The 15,779-nt window shown below is 55.3% G+C and overlaps 2 protein-coding genes across 8 annotated transcripts in view; one reads left to right on the top strand and one right to left on the bottom strand.

Moving 5' to 3' along the window:
• Positions 1-2,546, bottom strand: part of VAV1 (vav guanine nucleotide exchange factor 1) — a 50,902-nt gene extending 48,356 nt beyond the window's left edge. Inside the window, 1 exon segment of the mRNA XM_004277280.3 lies at positions 2,248-2,546. Coding sequence (XP_004277328.1) covers positions 2,248-2,451 — 204 coding nt within the window. The 5' untranslated portion in view covers positions 2,452-2,546.
• Positions 2,547-5,095: 2,549 nt separating this feature from the next.
• Positions 5,096-15,496, top strand: SH2D3A (SH2 domain containing 3A). Of its 7 annotated transcripts, none has more exons than XM_033400920.2 (11): positions 5,098-5,226; positions 6,209-6,457; positions 8,123-8,259; positions 9,884-10,233; positions 10,603-10,679; positions 12,182-12,654; positions 12,788-12,903; positions 13,060-13,234; positions 13,322-13,433; positions 13,967-14,152; positions 15,034-15,496. In XM_033400920.2, exons 3-11 carry the CDS (start codon positions 8,191-8,193, stop codon positions 15,294-15,296), a joined length of 1,821 nt encoding a protein of 606 aa, XP_033256811.1. In that variant the 5' UTR covers positions 5,098-5,226; positions 6,209-6,457; positions 8,123-8,190; the 3' UTR covers positions 15,297-15,496. The 7 variants fall into 7 exon arrangements, with proteins under 7 accessions (XP_033256813.1, XP_033256811.1, XP_033256817.1 ...); XM_033400926.2 differs by lacking the exon at positions 5,098-5,226 and adding an exon at positions 14,722-14,863 and having other exon boundaries at positions 15,034-15,275; XM_033400924.2 differs by lacking the exon at positions 5,098-5,226 and adding an exon at positions 14,722-14,863 and having other exon boundaries at positions 14,979-15,219.
• The last annotated feature ends 283 nt before the right edge of the window (positions 15,497-15,779 follow it).

Raw genomic sequence — 15,779 nt, 5'->3', positions numbered from 1 at the left:
ACATGATAATTGTTGATGAATGAACGAATGAATTAATGAATTAATTAATTAATATGCTCTTCCCACTGTCTACCCAGGGGACAGTGGAGCGAAAGCCGAGGAACTCTGAGGAGGAAATGAGAGAAACTAGGAAGCATCCTAATTCCAGGCTCCACACCTTTATGCCATTGTGTGTCCCCCACCCCATTCCACCCCCATCAGGAGCCCTCCCTTTTCTCTCTCTGCCCTTCCATATCCCACTGGTAGTTCATGGCCCGGGCTTAAATCTGTTGATGGACAGGGACTTGAAAACTTAGAGAGGCTGTTCTTGTGATACCTCCCTCCGACTTAATGTGACCACCTTTTAGCTTCCTGCTCATGGCCCCACTGTGAATGGGGCACAGGGCTGAGCTTCAAAGGGAGACAAAATGCACAGGGCAGGATGGCACAGAGCTCCCAGATGGGGAGGATCAAGGAACACGCCTGCGCAGTGCAGGGCCTGACACAGCTAGGCACCGGAACCCAGAGCAATTAGAAAACTCCTACTCACCCTTCAAAACCCAGCACAAATGTCCCCTCTTGCATCAAGCCCAGCTCTCCCAGGCAATGTCTTGCCTTTGCTCCAGGGCCCCCAGCCCAGAGATTTCTTCCTCTGCCCTGGTCCTGACAACACAGGGCTGGGGGATGTCTGTCTCTCCCAGTCTGGGAGCACCTTGAGGGCCAGACCCAGGCCTGGGTCCTCGGTGTTGCCCAGCACAGAAAATCAGGACACATTAGTCCCTGCAGCTGCCCTCCTAGAGAATAATGCCACAACCCCTTGCGTTTTATCAGAAAACCAGCTACAGGGAAGATGCAGGGAAGGATAGAAGTTCATCCTTAAGTCTAACCACTTTCCCATTAGCTGCTGTTGAAGCCTCACTGGATCTCGACTGCTCGCAAGTCTGGGGCCTGACTGGTCTGACAGCTACTTCCTTCTGTGTGGAAGCCAGGAGGCAAGGAAATGGAGGTAAATTTGGGATGGCCTGTGGCCAGAGCAGGTGGCTGGGGGTAGCAGGGGAATCTCTAGGGTTCCCCCGCCGCCATTCTTTCAGGAAGCCTGCCTGGTCTAGGGAAGGGTGGGCCTCTTCCACGTGTGGCCCTATCCTCAGGAAACACCCCCAGGGACCCCCATAGGCCCACTCCCTGATCACTGACTGCCCCTCCCCCCATCCGCACAGGGCATCTCAGGCCAGAGAGGAGGCAATGCCCCAGCCTGCCCACCATCCGTCCCCAGAGAGGTCCCCCTCTAGCCCACAGCGCGTCCAGACAAGCCTTTCCTCCCAGGGTAGGGCCTGAGGGCTGGATAGCAAGTGTCAGGCCTGCAGGGCAGGCAGGGCACCCCCAACCACCAGCCATCACTTTCCACCCAGAACTCAGGAGGCCAGAGGGAACCAGAGAAGGTACAACTGAAAGAGAATCCAGTCCAGTTACCTCCCCCACCCCACCGCATTCAAATAGGGATTTGAATAGATTTCCTGAGCTGGGGGCGGTCACAGTCAAATCCTCCTCCGCCTGGACCCCGGGGCCCTTGCAGAAATCCCTACAGAGAAAAAGCAGCTATTTCTAGGTTCCCAAAACCCCAGGACCCACTCTCAGGGTTCTGGACCAGGTCCTGCCTCAATGTGCCCCCTGGGATGGATGGAGTTAGGAAGACCAGAGCCCCAGGCCCATAGCACCCCACCCGCCCCATGCTGCCCCAGGCCCAGGCAGGAAGCCAAGGGGAAGATGTGAGGGGAAGGAAGGGGCCCAGCGCCTGGGAGGAGGAGACACATGTGGGGGAAGGAATCGGAGGAGGCCCCTCCCCCATAGCCAGAATCTTGGGGGGTGGGGGGGTCAAAGGAGTTGAAAACCTCAGGCACCCTATTGGCCACCCAGGGGGTTCCTAGCCCCCCTCAAGACCCCCACAGAATCCCTTTTTGGGGCTTGATCCACACTGGAGCCAGCCTGGGGCTTTGGGAGCTTTAACCCCAAGTCTGCCAGTTCTCAGCCTAGATGTGGGTTAACTGTGAGCCTATGAGCCCATTCCCGTTAACCTCGGGTGGGCCACCCCTGTATCCCCGAGTGTTACAACCCCCATATCCCCGGTACCCTGTGCCAGACCCCGCGGCGGGGGGGCATCCTCCTCTCTACACGGCTGGCTCAGAGGTGCAGAGCACCAAGCCCCTGGGTACCAGCCTGGGATGCCTCCCACCACCCACCCTGGGGCAGGTCCGTCAGTGGCCGTCTCACCTGGGACATCTGGGGACGCAGGTTGACCTCCCGCAGGTTGATGGCTTGGGGCAGCAGGTTGTTGAGCAACTGGCACAGAAGGACGCCATCCCGGAGGGCCTGCGCCAGTTCGCACACCTGGGCCCCATCCCAGGTCACGCGGTGGCTGGGCGGCAGCACCCGGCACTGGATCAGCCAGTGGGTGCACTGGCGCCACAGCTCCATGGCTGCTAGCTTCCCGGGCCGGCCTGTGCACCCTCGCGGCCTCCTTCGCCGCCCGCCCGCTTGCCTCCGCTAGCTAGCTACCACTTCCTCTTCTTTGCCTGTAACTGTCGCCCTGAGACGGGGCGGAGGGGGAGCCGTGGGAGTGTGTGTGGGGGGGCACCTGCAGCCCAGCCCCAGCCCAGCCCCTTTCAAGCAGGACCTGGCCTCTCCTTCCCCCACCAACTAGCACTGGGGCATCTGGGAGTGGGTTCAGGGTAACAAGGAGGCCTGCCGCCTTCCTCTGTGTCCAACCCAAGAGCGTACAACCTCGGAAACATACTCAAAATCCACCCTGTTCGCACCCCTCCCTCCTCCGCCTCCACCCTCATCCAGCCCCCAACCTTGGCAGCCTGGACCAGCAGCACAGTGTCCTCTGCCCCATGGCCGGGCTCCTGTCCTCACCCCCCCCACAATCTGTACTCCCCACATCAGAGGGCACCTATGAACACCTAAGTCAAGTCAGGATGCCCCCACAGCCCCCCTCGTCTGGGATAAAAGTCATCCCTGCAGCCCACAAGGGCCTGCATGAGCACTCATCACCTCCCTGCCCTACTTCTCCCACTCTCCCCCACTTTGCGCTGTTCCAGCCAAACGGGCCTCCTCAGTGTTCTTCCAACATACTAGGTAGCCCCAGAAGTTTGCCCTAGCATCCTGCCACAAGGCCTTTGCACATGCTAGTCCTCTGCCTTAGGCAATTTCACGGCCAGCTCCCTCACTTCCTGCAAATCTTAGCTCTAGATCATCTTCTCATGAAGTTTTCCCAAACCTCTCCATTTCAGATCACAGCCTTTTTTCCCACCCCATCACACCCTATCCCATTTCCCCACCTGTTATTTTATTATACTTATTTCTTTATTGTGTATTGAGAAATTTGTGTCTGGTGTTGGAACCACTCCCCCCAGCACCTGGCACATATACATGCTCCATAAATATTTGTTGAATGAAGAATGAATGAATAATTGAAAGTTCTATGGCTCTACCTCTGACATTTATCCCAAATCCGTTCATTTATTTCCATGGCCCTGGCCACCATCATCTCTTTTTTTGGACTTTGATAGTGTCGTTCATTGGTTTAGCAAATATTTACTGTCTTTGTAGCCCTTATCATTATCTGAAATCATGTGCTCTACGAGGTCTCTCTACCCACCTCCACCCCACTAGATTGTGAGTAGTCTCCCCCCTCCGTCTCACAAGCACCCACCCACCCCACCCGCCACCCGAGCCACCCCCCGGATTTTCCTTTTTAATTATTGTAACCACTAAGGGGCGCTAGACTCCTTTCACTGGACATACCCCCTACCCTCTGACTGTATCAAAACCAGGCGGGGGGTGGGTCAAGGAAGGGATACCCCTCAGCCTGTCCTGAGACTGGAGTCTCTTCCACATTGGCAAATGGGGAAGCCCAGCCTGGAAATTCCCAGATTTACGATCCTACAGGCACCAAAACTTTCTTCCCCAACCATCCGTGGCTCTCTATGCGCCAATTTTCTCATCTGTAAAGTGAGTGACAGTAACCTTCACCGTTTAGAATTACGGTAGGGGTCAGAGATGGTGGGGCTGCAAAGATCAGAGGAAGACAGGATAGCGCTCCAGGGCTCCGGGCTTGAATCCCACCTTGACCAATCACAAGCCGTGTCAAACTTGGGCAAACTTGGGCTGAGCTGTCCCATGCCTCAGTTTCTGCATCTAGAAAATGGGGTGATGAAAACAGTACCCATCTCATTGAGAGGTCTACGTAAAAATGCAATGTGTTGAAGCTGGGCAAGCAAAGAGAACAGTCCTGGCATACAGTAAGCGCTTAATGAATGTTAGCTGCAGCTACTGCTTTCAATTCTGTTGTTATTATTATGCGCTCTCAGTAAATTTGGCCAGAGCGTCCTCTGTCTGGTTCCAGATCCCTCCCTCCCCCACCTTTCTCACCCTTGTCTCCGGGCGACAGGATGGAAGCCCCCCTCCCCTCCTTCCCTCCACGTAGGAAACCACCTGAAAGTTTATCCCCCAGTCCTGCCAGAGTCTAGATCAGCTCCAACGTTCTGTTACTAGGAGAGGCTGTCGTGTTTTCCCGCATCTCTCTCCACAAAACCCGACACCCAATGGGGTTCCTTCCCGGAAACCGAGGGGGGTGGTCTGGAGGAAGCTCACCCGGTCACGTCACAGCCGCCACCACTCCCTGCCAGGCGAGCGAGCCCGTAGGGACCGCCCCGCCCCTGCCCGGAACACTGAGGGGCTTAGGAGACACCGCCTTGCCCCTTCCCAAGGGGCCAGGGATGCTTAGGACCAGCCGGAGGCCCTAAGCGGAATCGAGGGGCCTGGCTCTAAGGGGCGGAACTAAAAGAGGAGTGAGGAGATGAGTGGGCGTGGTCAGCCCGAGAAGGGCGGGGGCAAATTTAAGGGGGCGGGGTCCACTAGTAGGAACGGAGTTTCCCAAGGGGGCGTGGTCTACGGGAAGAAGGTTTTATCTGAAGGGGGCGTGGTTAGCGAAAAGAAAGTTTCTAAGGGGGCGGGGCGAGAACAAGGGGGCGGGGTGAGAGCCCGGAGGTTACGGTTGGAGAAGGGGCGGGGCCTGGAGGGGCGGGGTTTAAATGGGAGGGACCAGGTGTTGGGGCTCGGTTCCCCTCGGGCGCGGTGGGTGAAGGCTGGACTTGGCTGGGACGGGGAGGGAGGGGTCGGGAGCCGCAGAGCCTCAGGCTTCCGCCAGGCCCCAGGTCCTTGGGAGCTCCGCGGGTCCCGGCCCAGGTGAGTGAGGGGCCCCAGGCAGATCCAGGACCGGGAGATTACTGGGGCAGGGAGTTCTCTTTTCCACGTGGGGCCACCAGCTCTCAGGGAGGATCTGGGTGTCTGTCCACGTGCGTCCGCGAACGTAAAAGGGGTCGCCTGACTGGGACGCTGTGTATCACGCGTGTCCGTGTACCTGGGCGTCCTCCTCCAAGCGTGTTTTCTGTGCAACACGGAAAGCCTCCCTGCTTCCACTTTTGCGTGAACGGTGTTTTTAAACCACAGACCAGATCGTGCCCCTCCCTCACTTCAAACCCGTCCCGTCCCGAAGCTGCCCTTCCACCCCACTGAGATGAAAATTCGAGGTCCACCAGTTCCTGCATCGTCTCTGCCTATCTTACTGCTCTCCACTTCACTCCTGGCTCACAGCACGCAGCCCCACCAGTCTCCCTGATGATGTAAGATGTAAAAAGCAAGCTCCAGGCCTTTGCACTTGCCGTATCCCCACCTGGACTGCTCTTTCTCCACATCTTTGCATCACTGTCTCCCCTCTACTGAGGTCTCAGCTCCTGCGTCACCTGGTGGGAGAGAGCCTCCTGACTACCTGTTTAAGGTGGCCTGCCCCAGCCAGCCTCCTTGACATTTCCCTGTTTTATCGCCTTCATTGTTCACCCTTAGATATTACCTTCTTCATTCATCCTGCGCTTATTTGTTTTGTGTCTTGCCCACCGGAAGGGCCTTGGTCTCATTCATCACTGTTTCTCCAGGGTCTAGAACAGAGCCTGGCACGCAGTAAGCATTCAACCAGTCAATGTTTGCTCAAGTTTGAGGCTCCGCGTCCACCTGTGTCCCTGTGTCTCTGTGCAGGTGGCTGCCCTCCTGCACATGTGTGTACGTGTATGTGGCCAACAGAGCATGAATAATCCCCTTCCTCCTTTCCCCAAGCTTGCCTCTCACCCACCCCCTCTCCTGACTCTGCCCTGTTCCTCTCTCTTCTGCCCAGATATCCAGAAATTATTCCAAAGGACGCAGGGCAGGTGGATGACTTAATTGGCCTGTGGCTGACCTGTGCCCACTCTGAGCTCCCCCCTGAACTAATCAGAGCCTTGTCAGCGACGCACCACCACACCCACTAAGGGGCACTTAAGACAGAAGAAGCTGGAGTCCGGGGACTCTTAAGACCAAGGCTGGGCCTGGCCCAGGTGACAAACAGGAAGTGCTCAGGCATCCAGGAGACACACCTGGCTTTCAGGTATGTGGCACCGGGAGACAGCACTCTGCTCAGCTCCCCCGCCCCTTAAGCCACCTAGGGCCAGTCTGGGAACTTCCTGACCCTTTCAGGCCCTCAGCCCAGCTGACTCAGATCATAAGAATCCGGGTGCTATTTCCCTGCAGACCCCGCCAGGCCCAGAAGATCTTGGGGGCAGGGGAAGCAAAAAGCAAACCGCTTGCTTCCCTCCCATCCAGGGCAGTTTTTTCCACCAGACACTTGAGACACACCGGGGCCTGAGGCCTGCGCCATGATTAACATGTCCTAAAGCATCTGAGACCTAAATTTGACTGCAGTAATAAGGAAATGGATCTGCTCCAAAATATGAAAATCTGCAAATGCTTATTTGCTGACAAGTCTAAAAAATATGACCCTTTAATGTCCTTAAAAATGGCATTACATGGGGCTTCCCTGGTGGCGCAGTGGTTGCGAGTCCACCTGCCGATGCAGGGGACACGGGTTCGTGCCCCGGTCCGGGAAGATCCCACATGCCGCGGAGCGGCTGGGCCCGTGAGCCATGGCTGCTGAGCCTGTGCGTCCGGAGCCTGTGCTCCACAACGGGAGAGGCCACAGCAGTGAGAGGCCCGCGTACCGCAAAAAAAAAAAAAGTGGCCTTACATTGGAAAGGCACCTATGGGTTAGATTTCTGTACAATCTAAGAATCTTTGAGTATGCATATAGGTGGCTGAGATGCTATGGACTTTAGTAAATTAAATTCTCCCCAGCCTACAATTTCTTTCACCCCAAGAACCACCTGGCTTGCTCCCGCAAAATCCTCCCAGTGTTCACCAACAGAGACCTTCCCGGGCCACCCTATGGAAAAATCTTAACTCCACCCCTTGAATCTTCATACCCCATCCCCGGTTTCAGTTTCTTGTTTAGGTCTCTCGGATCTATCCTATACTTCCTCATTATTTTTCCAATCACTGTCTTCCCTACTAGAACATCCCTAAGGACAGGAATTCTGGTCTGTGTTGTTCACTGCTAGGTCTCTAGTGCCGAGAAGGGGCATCTGGCACACAGTGGGTGCCCCATGAATGTTGGTTTGAGTGAATTTGTTAATTAAATTTCGCCAAAACGTAGCAGTATGTCATCTGCATAAAAAAACTGCATTACATTTGAAAGCAATGCACAGGTCTTTTCCCTTTGCAAGAATCCCAGTGAATGCATGACTCTTTCCATGAAATCACAGCCTATTCTAAATTAAAGTTACTCATAGCCAGATTTTAATCTGATATATATATATATATATCTCAAATATAATTCAGATATAATTTATAATTAAGATATATAATCGGACTATGGGTAACATCTTTAACTTAAAGTATAAATATAGAAACAGTTATACAAAAATGTTTATATATTTTAAATATAAATATTTATATATAATTATATTTATATATTTTAAATATAAATATTCTATATTAAAATATATAGTATACATTAAAATATTTTAATATTATATATAATTTATGTAAAGATATACTATATATTAAAATACAATATATACTTTTATATATGCATATACAGAGAGAGTTGCATTTTAAGGTTCAATAAGATATGGGCTGCTGTCTTCAGAACCATGAGGAAAATGGAAGGGCTGAGCCGGATGCTCAGGATTCAAGAGTAACTATTCCCATTTTACAGATGAGGAAGACTGGGGCCTGTTGGAAGTACAAAGCACAGCCCCTGCAGCCTCTGCCCCTGAGAGCTCCATGCAGGTGCCACAGGATGGAGAGGACTTTGCTGGCCAACCCTGGTACCACGGCCCACTGTCCCGCCAGGTACCGCTGCCTCCTGCAGGACCTCAGGACCATCTGATGGGGAGTCTCACCCCTTTGACCTTTGACTTACTGGGTACTCCTGGATCCCAGATGAGGGGCTTAGGGTCAAGGTCTATCGGAAAGAGTGGCTCAAGGGCTGGGGACTGTCTTGAAGCTTCGTTGGTGTGGCATGTCACTTCTTACATTTAAATTATCACTTCCTTTGGGATGGTGTTGAGGATGGTGTTGGGGATTGAAGAGGGTCCTAATGACCCCGCAAACCACCCCTTGGCTCTGCTTTCTCTCTCTGGATCCCAGGCCACCCGTGGCCGCCAGGGGCCCATCTCCCTCTCAATCCAAAGTTCCTCACCCTCATCTCCAACTTAGGGGTCACCTTCAGGAGTTCCAGGACCTGGGGTATCCAATCAAATCATGAGAGGCAGTGTAGCTTAGTGGTTAAAACACCACACTTTAGCACCAGACAGCCTGGGTTCAAGTCCCATCCCTACAACTCACATTGGGTGTGAACTAGGGCAAGGTATTCGATATCTCTGGGCCTCAGTTGCCCCATCTGTAAAATGGGCATAATAGTACCTACCTCTTAACCTTGGTAAAGGATGAAGTGAGTTCATACATTTTACAACTAAAACAGTGCCTGGCAAATAACAAGGGCTATACATGTGCCCATTGTGCATACTGTCCAGTCCCCAGCCCCCATCACCAGCTCCACTTTTCCCCTCTGCAATGTTGTGGCCCTCAGCCCCTGTTTTCACACCAGCCACCATGGCTGGCATAAGACTGCTTGACCATTATTTTAAAGGTTGATTTAAAGGCTACAGTCTGTTTGGAAGGACCCAGTGAATGGCTTTCCTGGAAGCCACATTTGCATAGCAAGCTGAGTGCATGTCCTTGGGTTGGAAGTTGCATAAGTCAGTGCTGGCTAGTGGCTGTAAAAAACATTCCCAAGATGTCACCAGCCAGACTTGATCAACATTTAAGGGTGTGACTTCCCTGGTGGTCCAGGGAAGACTCTGCACTCCCAGTGGGCAAGACTCCACACTCCCAATGCAGGGGACCCAGGTCTGATCCCCTGGTCGAGGAACTAGATCCCACATGCATGCTGCAACTAAGGGTCCACGTGCTGCAACTAAGAGTCACATACCACAGCTAAAGATCCCGCATGCCGCAACTAAGACGCGGTGCAGCCTAAATAAATAAATATTAGAAAAAAAAAATTTAAGGGCTAGTTCATGTCACAACCTGAGGGGATGCAGAGCTCCAAAATGAGTCAGACCCAAGCCCTTTCCATCCTGTGTCTTCGCCATCCCCTAGGGCTTTGGAGACATCAACTGACAGGACAGAACCTGTAGGATTGTACAGGAGAATTTTATTGGTCAGGTCGGGACATTCCCCACAGCCCTTCTGCCCTCATACCATTGGCCAGATCTTGTCACATGACAGCTAACTGCAAGGGAGCCTGGGAAATGTAGTCCAGAGGTATGCCTATGAAAAAAGAAGAAATGGTCTGACACAATGGTATCCAGTCTCTGGGTTTTTTTGAGTGGGTGGAGCGGGGTGGGGAGTCATCATTAACTACTGATACAGGCTTATGCCTAAACCCCTTGCCCCTGTCCTCCATCCCCAGAAGGCTGAGGCCCTCCTCCAGCAAGATGGTGACTTCTTAGTTCGTGCATCTAAGTCCCGTGGGGGCCACCCTGTGATCTCCTGCCGTTGGCGGGGCTCAGTCCTACACTTCGAGGTGTTCCGTGTGGCCCTGCGCCCCCGGCCAGGCCGGCCCACAGCCCTCTTTCAGCTGGAGGATGAGCGTTTCCCAAGCCTGCCTGCCCTGGTTCGCAGCTATGTGACCGGCCAGCGTACACTGTCCCAGGCCACGGGAGCTGTGGCATCCAGGCCAGTGACGCGGCAAGGACCTATTCGACGCAGCTTTAGTGAAGACACCCTTCCAGACGGCCCGGCTTGGACAGAGCCACTCAGGTACCACAGGCTCCCAACCTCCCTGACGACACCCAACACCCCCCAGGGTTCTCCACCTTGGCACTGTCCACTAGTGACATTGGCGGCCAGATTATTCTTGGCTGTGGGGGACCGTTCTGTGCATTGTAGGATGTTCAGCAGCGTCCCTGGCCTCTATCTACTAGATGCCAGTAGAATCCTCTGTACGTCATCCCCCTAGTTGTGACGACCAAAAATGTCTCCTGACATTGCCAAGTGTCCCCTGGGGGTATCAGGCACCCTGGTTGGGATCCACTGGTTCCGAATGATGGGATGTAAGGTTTTATGGGTGTTGATGGGGGCTGCTCTGTGCAGAGTAGGACAACACATCTCCCCCATCTCTGTCCCCAGGGCTAGGAAGCGGAGTGACAGTCAGCCCGCAGGCTTGGAGCATATGGGGCAGCCAACAGAAGACCACCCTGGTTCAGGTAAGGGTCTTCCAGGACAATACATGGCTCAGAGGTTGCTCTGCCACTCACTACCCAAGTGAACTTTGGCAGGTGACTTAACCTCCTGGAAAAAAGAGATGGTGATGTTCTCAATGTTGTCATGGTGACGAAAAAACACAGGACTAAGGAACTTTGTAGGTGCTTAAAAATGTGGGTTTATGATGATTCCAAGAAGCCCTCTGTTCTCTAACCATGGCTGACCTCTCTAATAATTCCTCTCACATCCCGTACTCACTCTGGCCACGTAGTCTTCCTTTCAGTTGCTGGGACCTTCCAAATTTGTTCCTGCCTCAGGGCCTTTGCATTTGCTGTTCTCACCATTGGAGAGCCCATTCCCTAATCTTTACCTGGCTGACTCCTTCTCATCTAATGTGAGTTCTTCAAAGCAGCTGATCCTGACCATCCTACATAAAGGAGGAGTCTCCCTTATACCCTGACTGCCCTGTCCACACCCCCCCCAATTCAACATGAGCCCTCGTTGTGTGCCAGACACTCTGCTAAGTGCTGAGATATGTCAATGAACAAGAAAGACAAAGATCCCTGCTCAAGTGGAGCCAACATCCTACTAGAGGAAGAAGGGCCATGAACAACAAAAATGAGTCAATTACGTATGCTTTGGGTTAAAAATTAAAAGCAGGACACAGTAAGGAGTATGCGAATGGTAATGAGTATTACAATTTTAAGTAGTAGTTAGGAAAGGTCCCATGGAGAAAGATTTGAAGGAGATGAAGGAGGGAACGATGTGGATAATTGGATGAGAATGACCCAGGCAGAGGGAACAGCCATTGCAAAGGTCCTGGGGCCGGAACAAGAGTTTGAACTGTTCACTGAACCAAAAGGAGGTGAGTGTAGCAGAAACACTGGGAGTGAGGGGGAAGTCACGAGAGATTGGGCTCAAACTGTGAGGGCTTCTTGGACTAATATGAGGACTTTGGCCCTTATTCAGAGCTGAACCGTGGGGAGGTTTTGAGCCCCTATAACAGGGTCGACTTAAATGCTTAGTAAATACAGAGTCTCCCAAAAGTCTGGGTGCAGTTTTAAGTTGCAATAACCTCAGAAGTAAATATGCCACAAACTTAACAAAAGACATCATTTGAAATTTTGATAAATTCAGTTTCTTTGATGCTTATGTAGCTTTGTGAATTTTGAATGACATTTTTCATTTTAATTTCATACAGTCAGGGCTTACCATCTTCAATCAGAGGGGCAAAAACAAAGAATTCAAACTTGAAATGTAGTATTCAAAAATTGCAAAACTACATACGTGTCAAGAGAAAGTTCGTTTTCAAACCATTGGTAAGTGTGTAGCATTGATGTTGGTGAAGTTGTTCAATTTCAAAGCCGCACCAAGATAGGCTGGGATACCTGGTTATTGGCTGAATGAGTGGATGAACCAGGAGGTTAGTAGCCCATGAAGCCACTGACCCCTCCCAGCTATCTTCTCTGTGTACCTCTTTCACCCCCTCTTGTATGACACCCAGGAGCTTCCACTATGCCTGCATCTGCCCTGCCTCGGACAGGTAGTGACTCCATGTTGCTAAAGGTGCCCGTTCCCCTGGGGTCCATTGCTGACAGCCTCAGGGCCTCTGATGGGCAGCTTCATGCCAAGGCACCAACCAAGCCACCTCGAACATCCTCACTGATGCTGCCTGATGCCTCTGGATGCCCCCCAACGTACTGTGAGCTGGTGCCCCGAGTGCCCAGGGTCCAGGGAACACCTGCTGGCCACAGCTGCCCAGAGCCAGAGGCACCATGGTGGGAGGCTGAGGAGGAGGACGGATGTTTTGCAAGACCGCAGGCAGAGGTCTCTTTCTGCCCACCTGACAACCCCTTCTGCCTGCTGGGCTCCCAGAATCGGCCTCTGGAAACTGAAGTCCTGCATACTCTCCATGGCCTGTTCCTGGAGCACCATCCTGGGAGCACCGCTCTCCACCTGCTATTGGTGGATTGCCAGGTGGGTCACCTACAGAGGTTTTTCCTCCCCAGGCAGGGGCTGAAGCCAGGACAAGGGCCAACCCCACCTCACATCTGTATACTCACCCTGCTCCCTTGACTTCTCTACTCTTACCCTGGCCCCCCATCGCCAGGCGACTGGCCTCCTGGGAGTGACCAAGGCTCAGCGGGGCGCCATGGGGGTCGCCTCTGGTCTGGAGCTGCTCACACTTCCCCATGGGCATCGCTTGAGGTTGGAACTGCTGGAGAGGTGAGCCAGCCACCTGGAATCCCTAGGGTCTCCAAATCTCCCCATTCACGGTCCCCTAGGGAGGTGGGGCATGGGCAATGCCACCGACTGTCCCTCCTCACCCCCGCATTGCAAACCTCCTCACTGCCCCCAGACCCTTGCCTTCCGCCTCCACAGGCTCGAGACGCTGGCACTGGCGGGGGCGCTGGCAGTGCTGGGCTGCGCAGGGCCGCTGGAGGAGCGCGCGGCCGCCCTGAGGGGCCTGGTGGAGCTGGCCCTGGCGCTGCGGCCAGGGGCGGCGGGAGACCTGCCCGGACTGGCCGCGGTCATGGGCGCCTTGCTCATGCCCCAGGTGCGTGGGAAGCGGGGATGGGGAGGAGGCCGAGAGCAAGTGATGGGAAAAAGTGGAGAGGAGGCGGGCTCAGCTCTCTTCCTCCAGGTGTCGCGGTTGGAACGCACGTGGCGCCAGCTGCGAAGGAGCCACACCGAGGCTGCGCTGGCCTTCGAGCAGGAGCTGAAGCCACTGATGCGGGCGCTGGATGAGGGCGCCGGTGAGTGGCATCTTTCGATGAGTGGTAACTAAGCGGAATCCCAATCGGGTCCTAAGCCCCGCCCGGGTCTTAGGTCCCCGCCCCTGCTTCTCTCCTAAGCCACGCCCCCTGCCCTAGGCCCGGCCCCTGATTCACATCCAGCTCTATGCTAGGCTCTGGCCTCTGGGTCTCGTGCCAAACCCCGCCCCTTCCTTCTATCCTAGGCTCCACCTTGGCCTTACATTCCGCCCGTTGTTTCGGTCCTAGGCTCCGCCCCTTAAGCAAGGCTCCGCCCTCCTCGCCCTAACCCCCGCCCTCTGTGCGAGTCTCGGTCGGGAACTAATCCCTAGGCCCCGCCCTCACTCTGTCCCAGGCTCCGCCCCTGCCCTAGGCCACTCCCCGGTCCTGCTCTGGGCCAGGCTCAAGCCTCTGTTTCTGACCCAGACCCCAACCATTGCTTTGTCCTAGGGTGCCTCGGCCCAATGTATGTCGCACCCGCTTCACCCTAGGACCCGCCCTCTGCCCCTAGCCCAGCCCAGACCCTTCCCCAACAGGACCCTGCGACCCGGGGGAGGTGGCGTTGCCGCACGTGGCGCCCGCGGTGCGCCTGCTGGAGGGCGAGGAACTCCCCGGGCCCCTGGACGAGAGCTGCGAGCGGCTGCTGCGCACCCTGCACCGGGCGCGTTTGCTGGCCCGGGACGCGCCCAGATTCCGCGAGGCGGCGGCTCGGCGCCTGCGAGGTGAGCGCCTCCTCTGCGCCGGGTTGCCAGAGGGTCCCGGAACACCCCTCATGCTCCAACTCGGTGCCCCCAAACCCACCGGGCCAGGGACTAGAGCCTCCCACCACGCCTCCCAGAGCCCCACCCAAACTGGGACGGCCCGGCCCCACGGGGTTCTCACCCTAACACGCGCCGCAACCTGCAGTGTAGACGGAAACACTGCCCCCAAAGGGCGGCCCAGCCCCCCAGAGCCACGCCCACAGGGCCCAACTCCCACTCTTCCACCTGGCAAGGCCCTGCGCCTAGAGGATCTCGATCCGCCACCAAGAATGCCCAGCTCCCTCCTAAATGACTCAGACCTTCAACCTGGTAGAATAGAACGGCGCCCCCGCAGAGCTCAGAGCCACACCCCTCTCCTGCCCTGGGGCAGACCAGCCTCCAGGATCCCCGACCTGGGTCGTCCCTGCCTTCACTGGTGACCTTAGCCCCCCCTGTCCCTCCAACATGGGCCAACCTCCTCCCCCCCCAAGTTTGTCGCGAAGGACGGCCCGGACCCCAAATCCCACCCTCGGGCGTGGCTCCATCTCCAGGCACAACCCCTAAAGTGGGTCCCCCAGGATCTCGCCCCAGGAACAGACTGCCCCGGTGCACCCACCGAGCCCCTCAGCCACCCCGCCCCCACTGCTGCAGACTCAGGAGCCCCCTCCCGGCTAACCCTACCCAGATGTCCAGGTAATCTCAGGCTGAGTCCCTCCGGGGTCAAAGTCCCGAGGGAACAAGGCAGTTGTGGGAGGGGCAAGGCAGTTGCCTGGGCCCTGCCCCCAGCCCCACCTGGCCCCGCCCCCAGGATTCCGGCCCCACCCGGAGCTGAGAGAGGCCCTGACCACTGGTTTCTTGAGGAGGCTGCTCTGGGGGAGCCAAGGAGCTGGGGCGCCGTGGGCCACACGTCTTGAGAAGTTCCAGCGTGTCCTCACCGTCCTGTCGCAGCGCCTGGAGCCTGACCATTGAGAGCACAGACTGCCCCCGTCTTCACGCTGGGATACCAAGGCTTCCATGGAGACCAAGGAAGCCGCCCAAGCTTCCGCACACAGCCAAATGCAGTGGGGACCTGCACCCTGCCTCACAGGAGGGGACCTGGTTTGCAAGAACCCACCCTGTGCCCTAAAAAGGCACACTGATCCTGGCGGAGGGCAGCCTCCTCCCCACACTAGAAGACCCAGATGTCTGGAGGCTCTGGACGCCCTCTCCCACATGCCCCCTCGCATATCCCACAAAGGGTGAACGTGTGGCTTTTAATGTTAAAGAGAACTTGCAGATCTGTAAGAGGCCTGAGTTCAAATATGTTTTAAAAGCTGTGTGACTGGGCTTCCCTGATGGCGCAGTGGTTGAGAGTCCGCCTGCCAATGCAGGGGACACGGGTTCATGCCCCGGTCCGGGAAGATCCCACATGCCGCGGAGCGGCTGGGCCCGTGAGCCATGGCCGTTGAGCCTGCGCATCCGGAGCCTGTGCTCCGCAACGGGAGAGGCCACAACAGTGAGAGGCCCGCATACGGCAAAAAAAAAAAAAAAAAAAAAGCTGTGTGACTTCTACTAGATCACTTGACTTCTCTGTGCTGGTCTTCAACGTAAAAGTGGGGCCGTGTACTTT

This window comes from Orcinus orca, chromosome 3 (assembly GCF_937001465.1).
Source record: "Orcinus orca chromosome 3, mOrcOrc1.1, whole genome shotgun sequence".
Lineage (NCBI taxonomy): Eukaryota > Metazoa > Chordata > Mammalia > Artiodactyla > Delphinidae > Orcinus > Orcinus orca.
The sequence above is the reverse complement of the archived record's forward strand: the minus strand, read 5'-3'. Positions and strand labels throughout refer to the sequence as shown.

Excerpts from the sequence above, each read along its gene's own strand:
- SH2D3A (XM_033400922.2), top strand. The coding sequence starts at position 8,191 with ATGCAGGTGCCACAGGATGGAGAGGACTTTGCTGGCCAACCCTGGTAC. Across the intron at positions 10,680-12,181 it reads AGAAGACCACCCTGGTTCAG|GAGCTTCCACTATGCCTGCA; the intron begins GTAAGGGTCTTC and ends TATGACACCCAG. Across the intron at positions 12,904-13,059 it reads AGGTTGGAACTGCTGGAGAG|GCTCGAGACGCTGGCACTGG; the intron begins GTGAGCCAGCCA and ends CCGCCTCCACAG.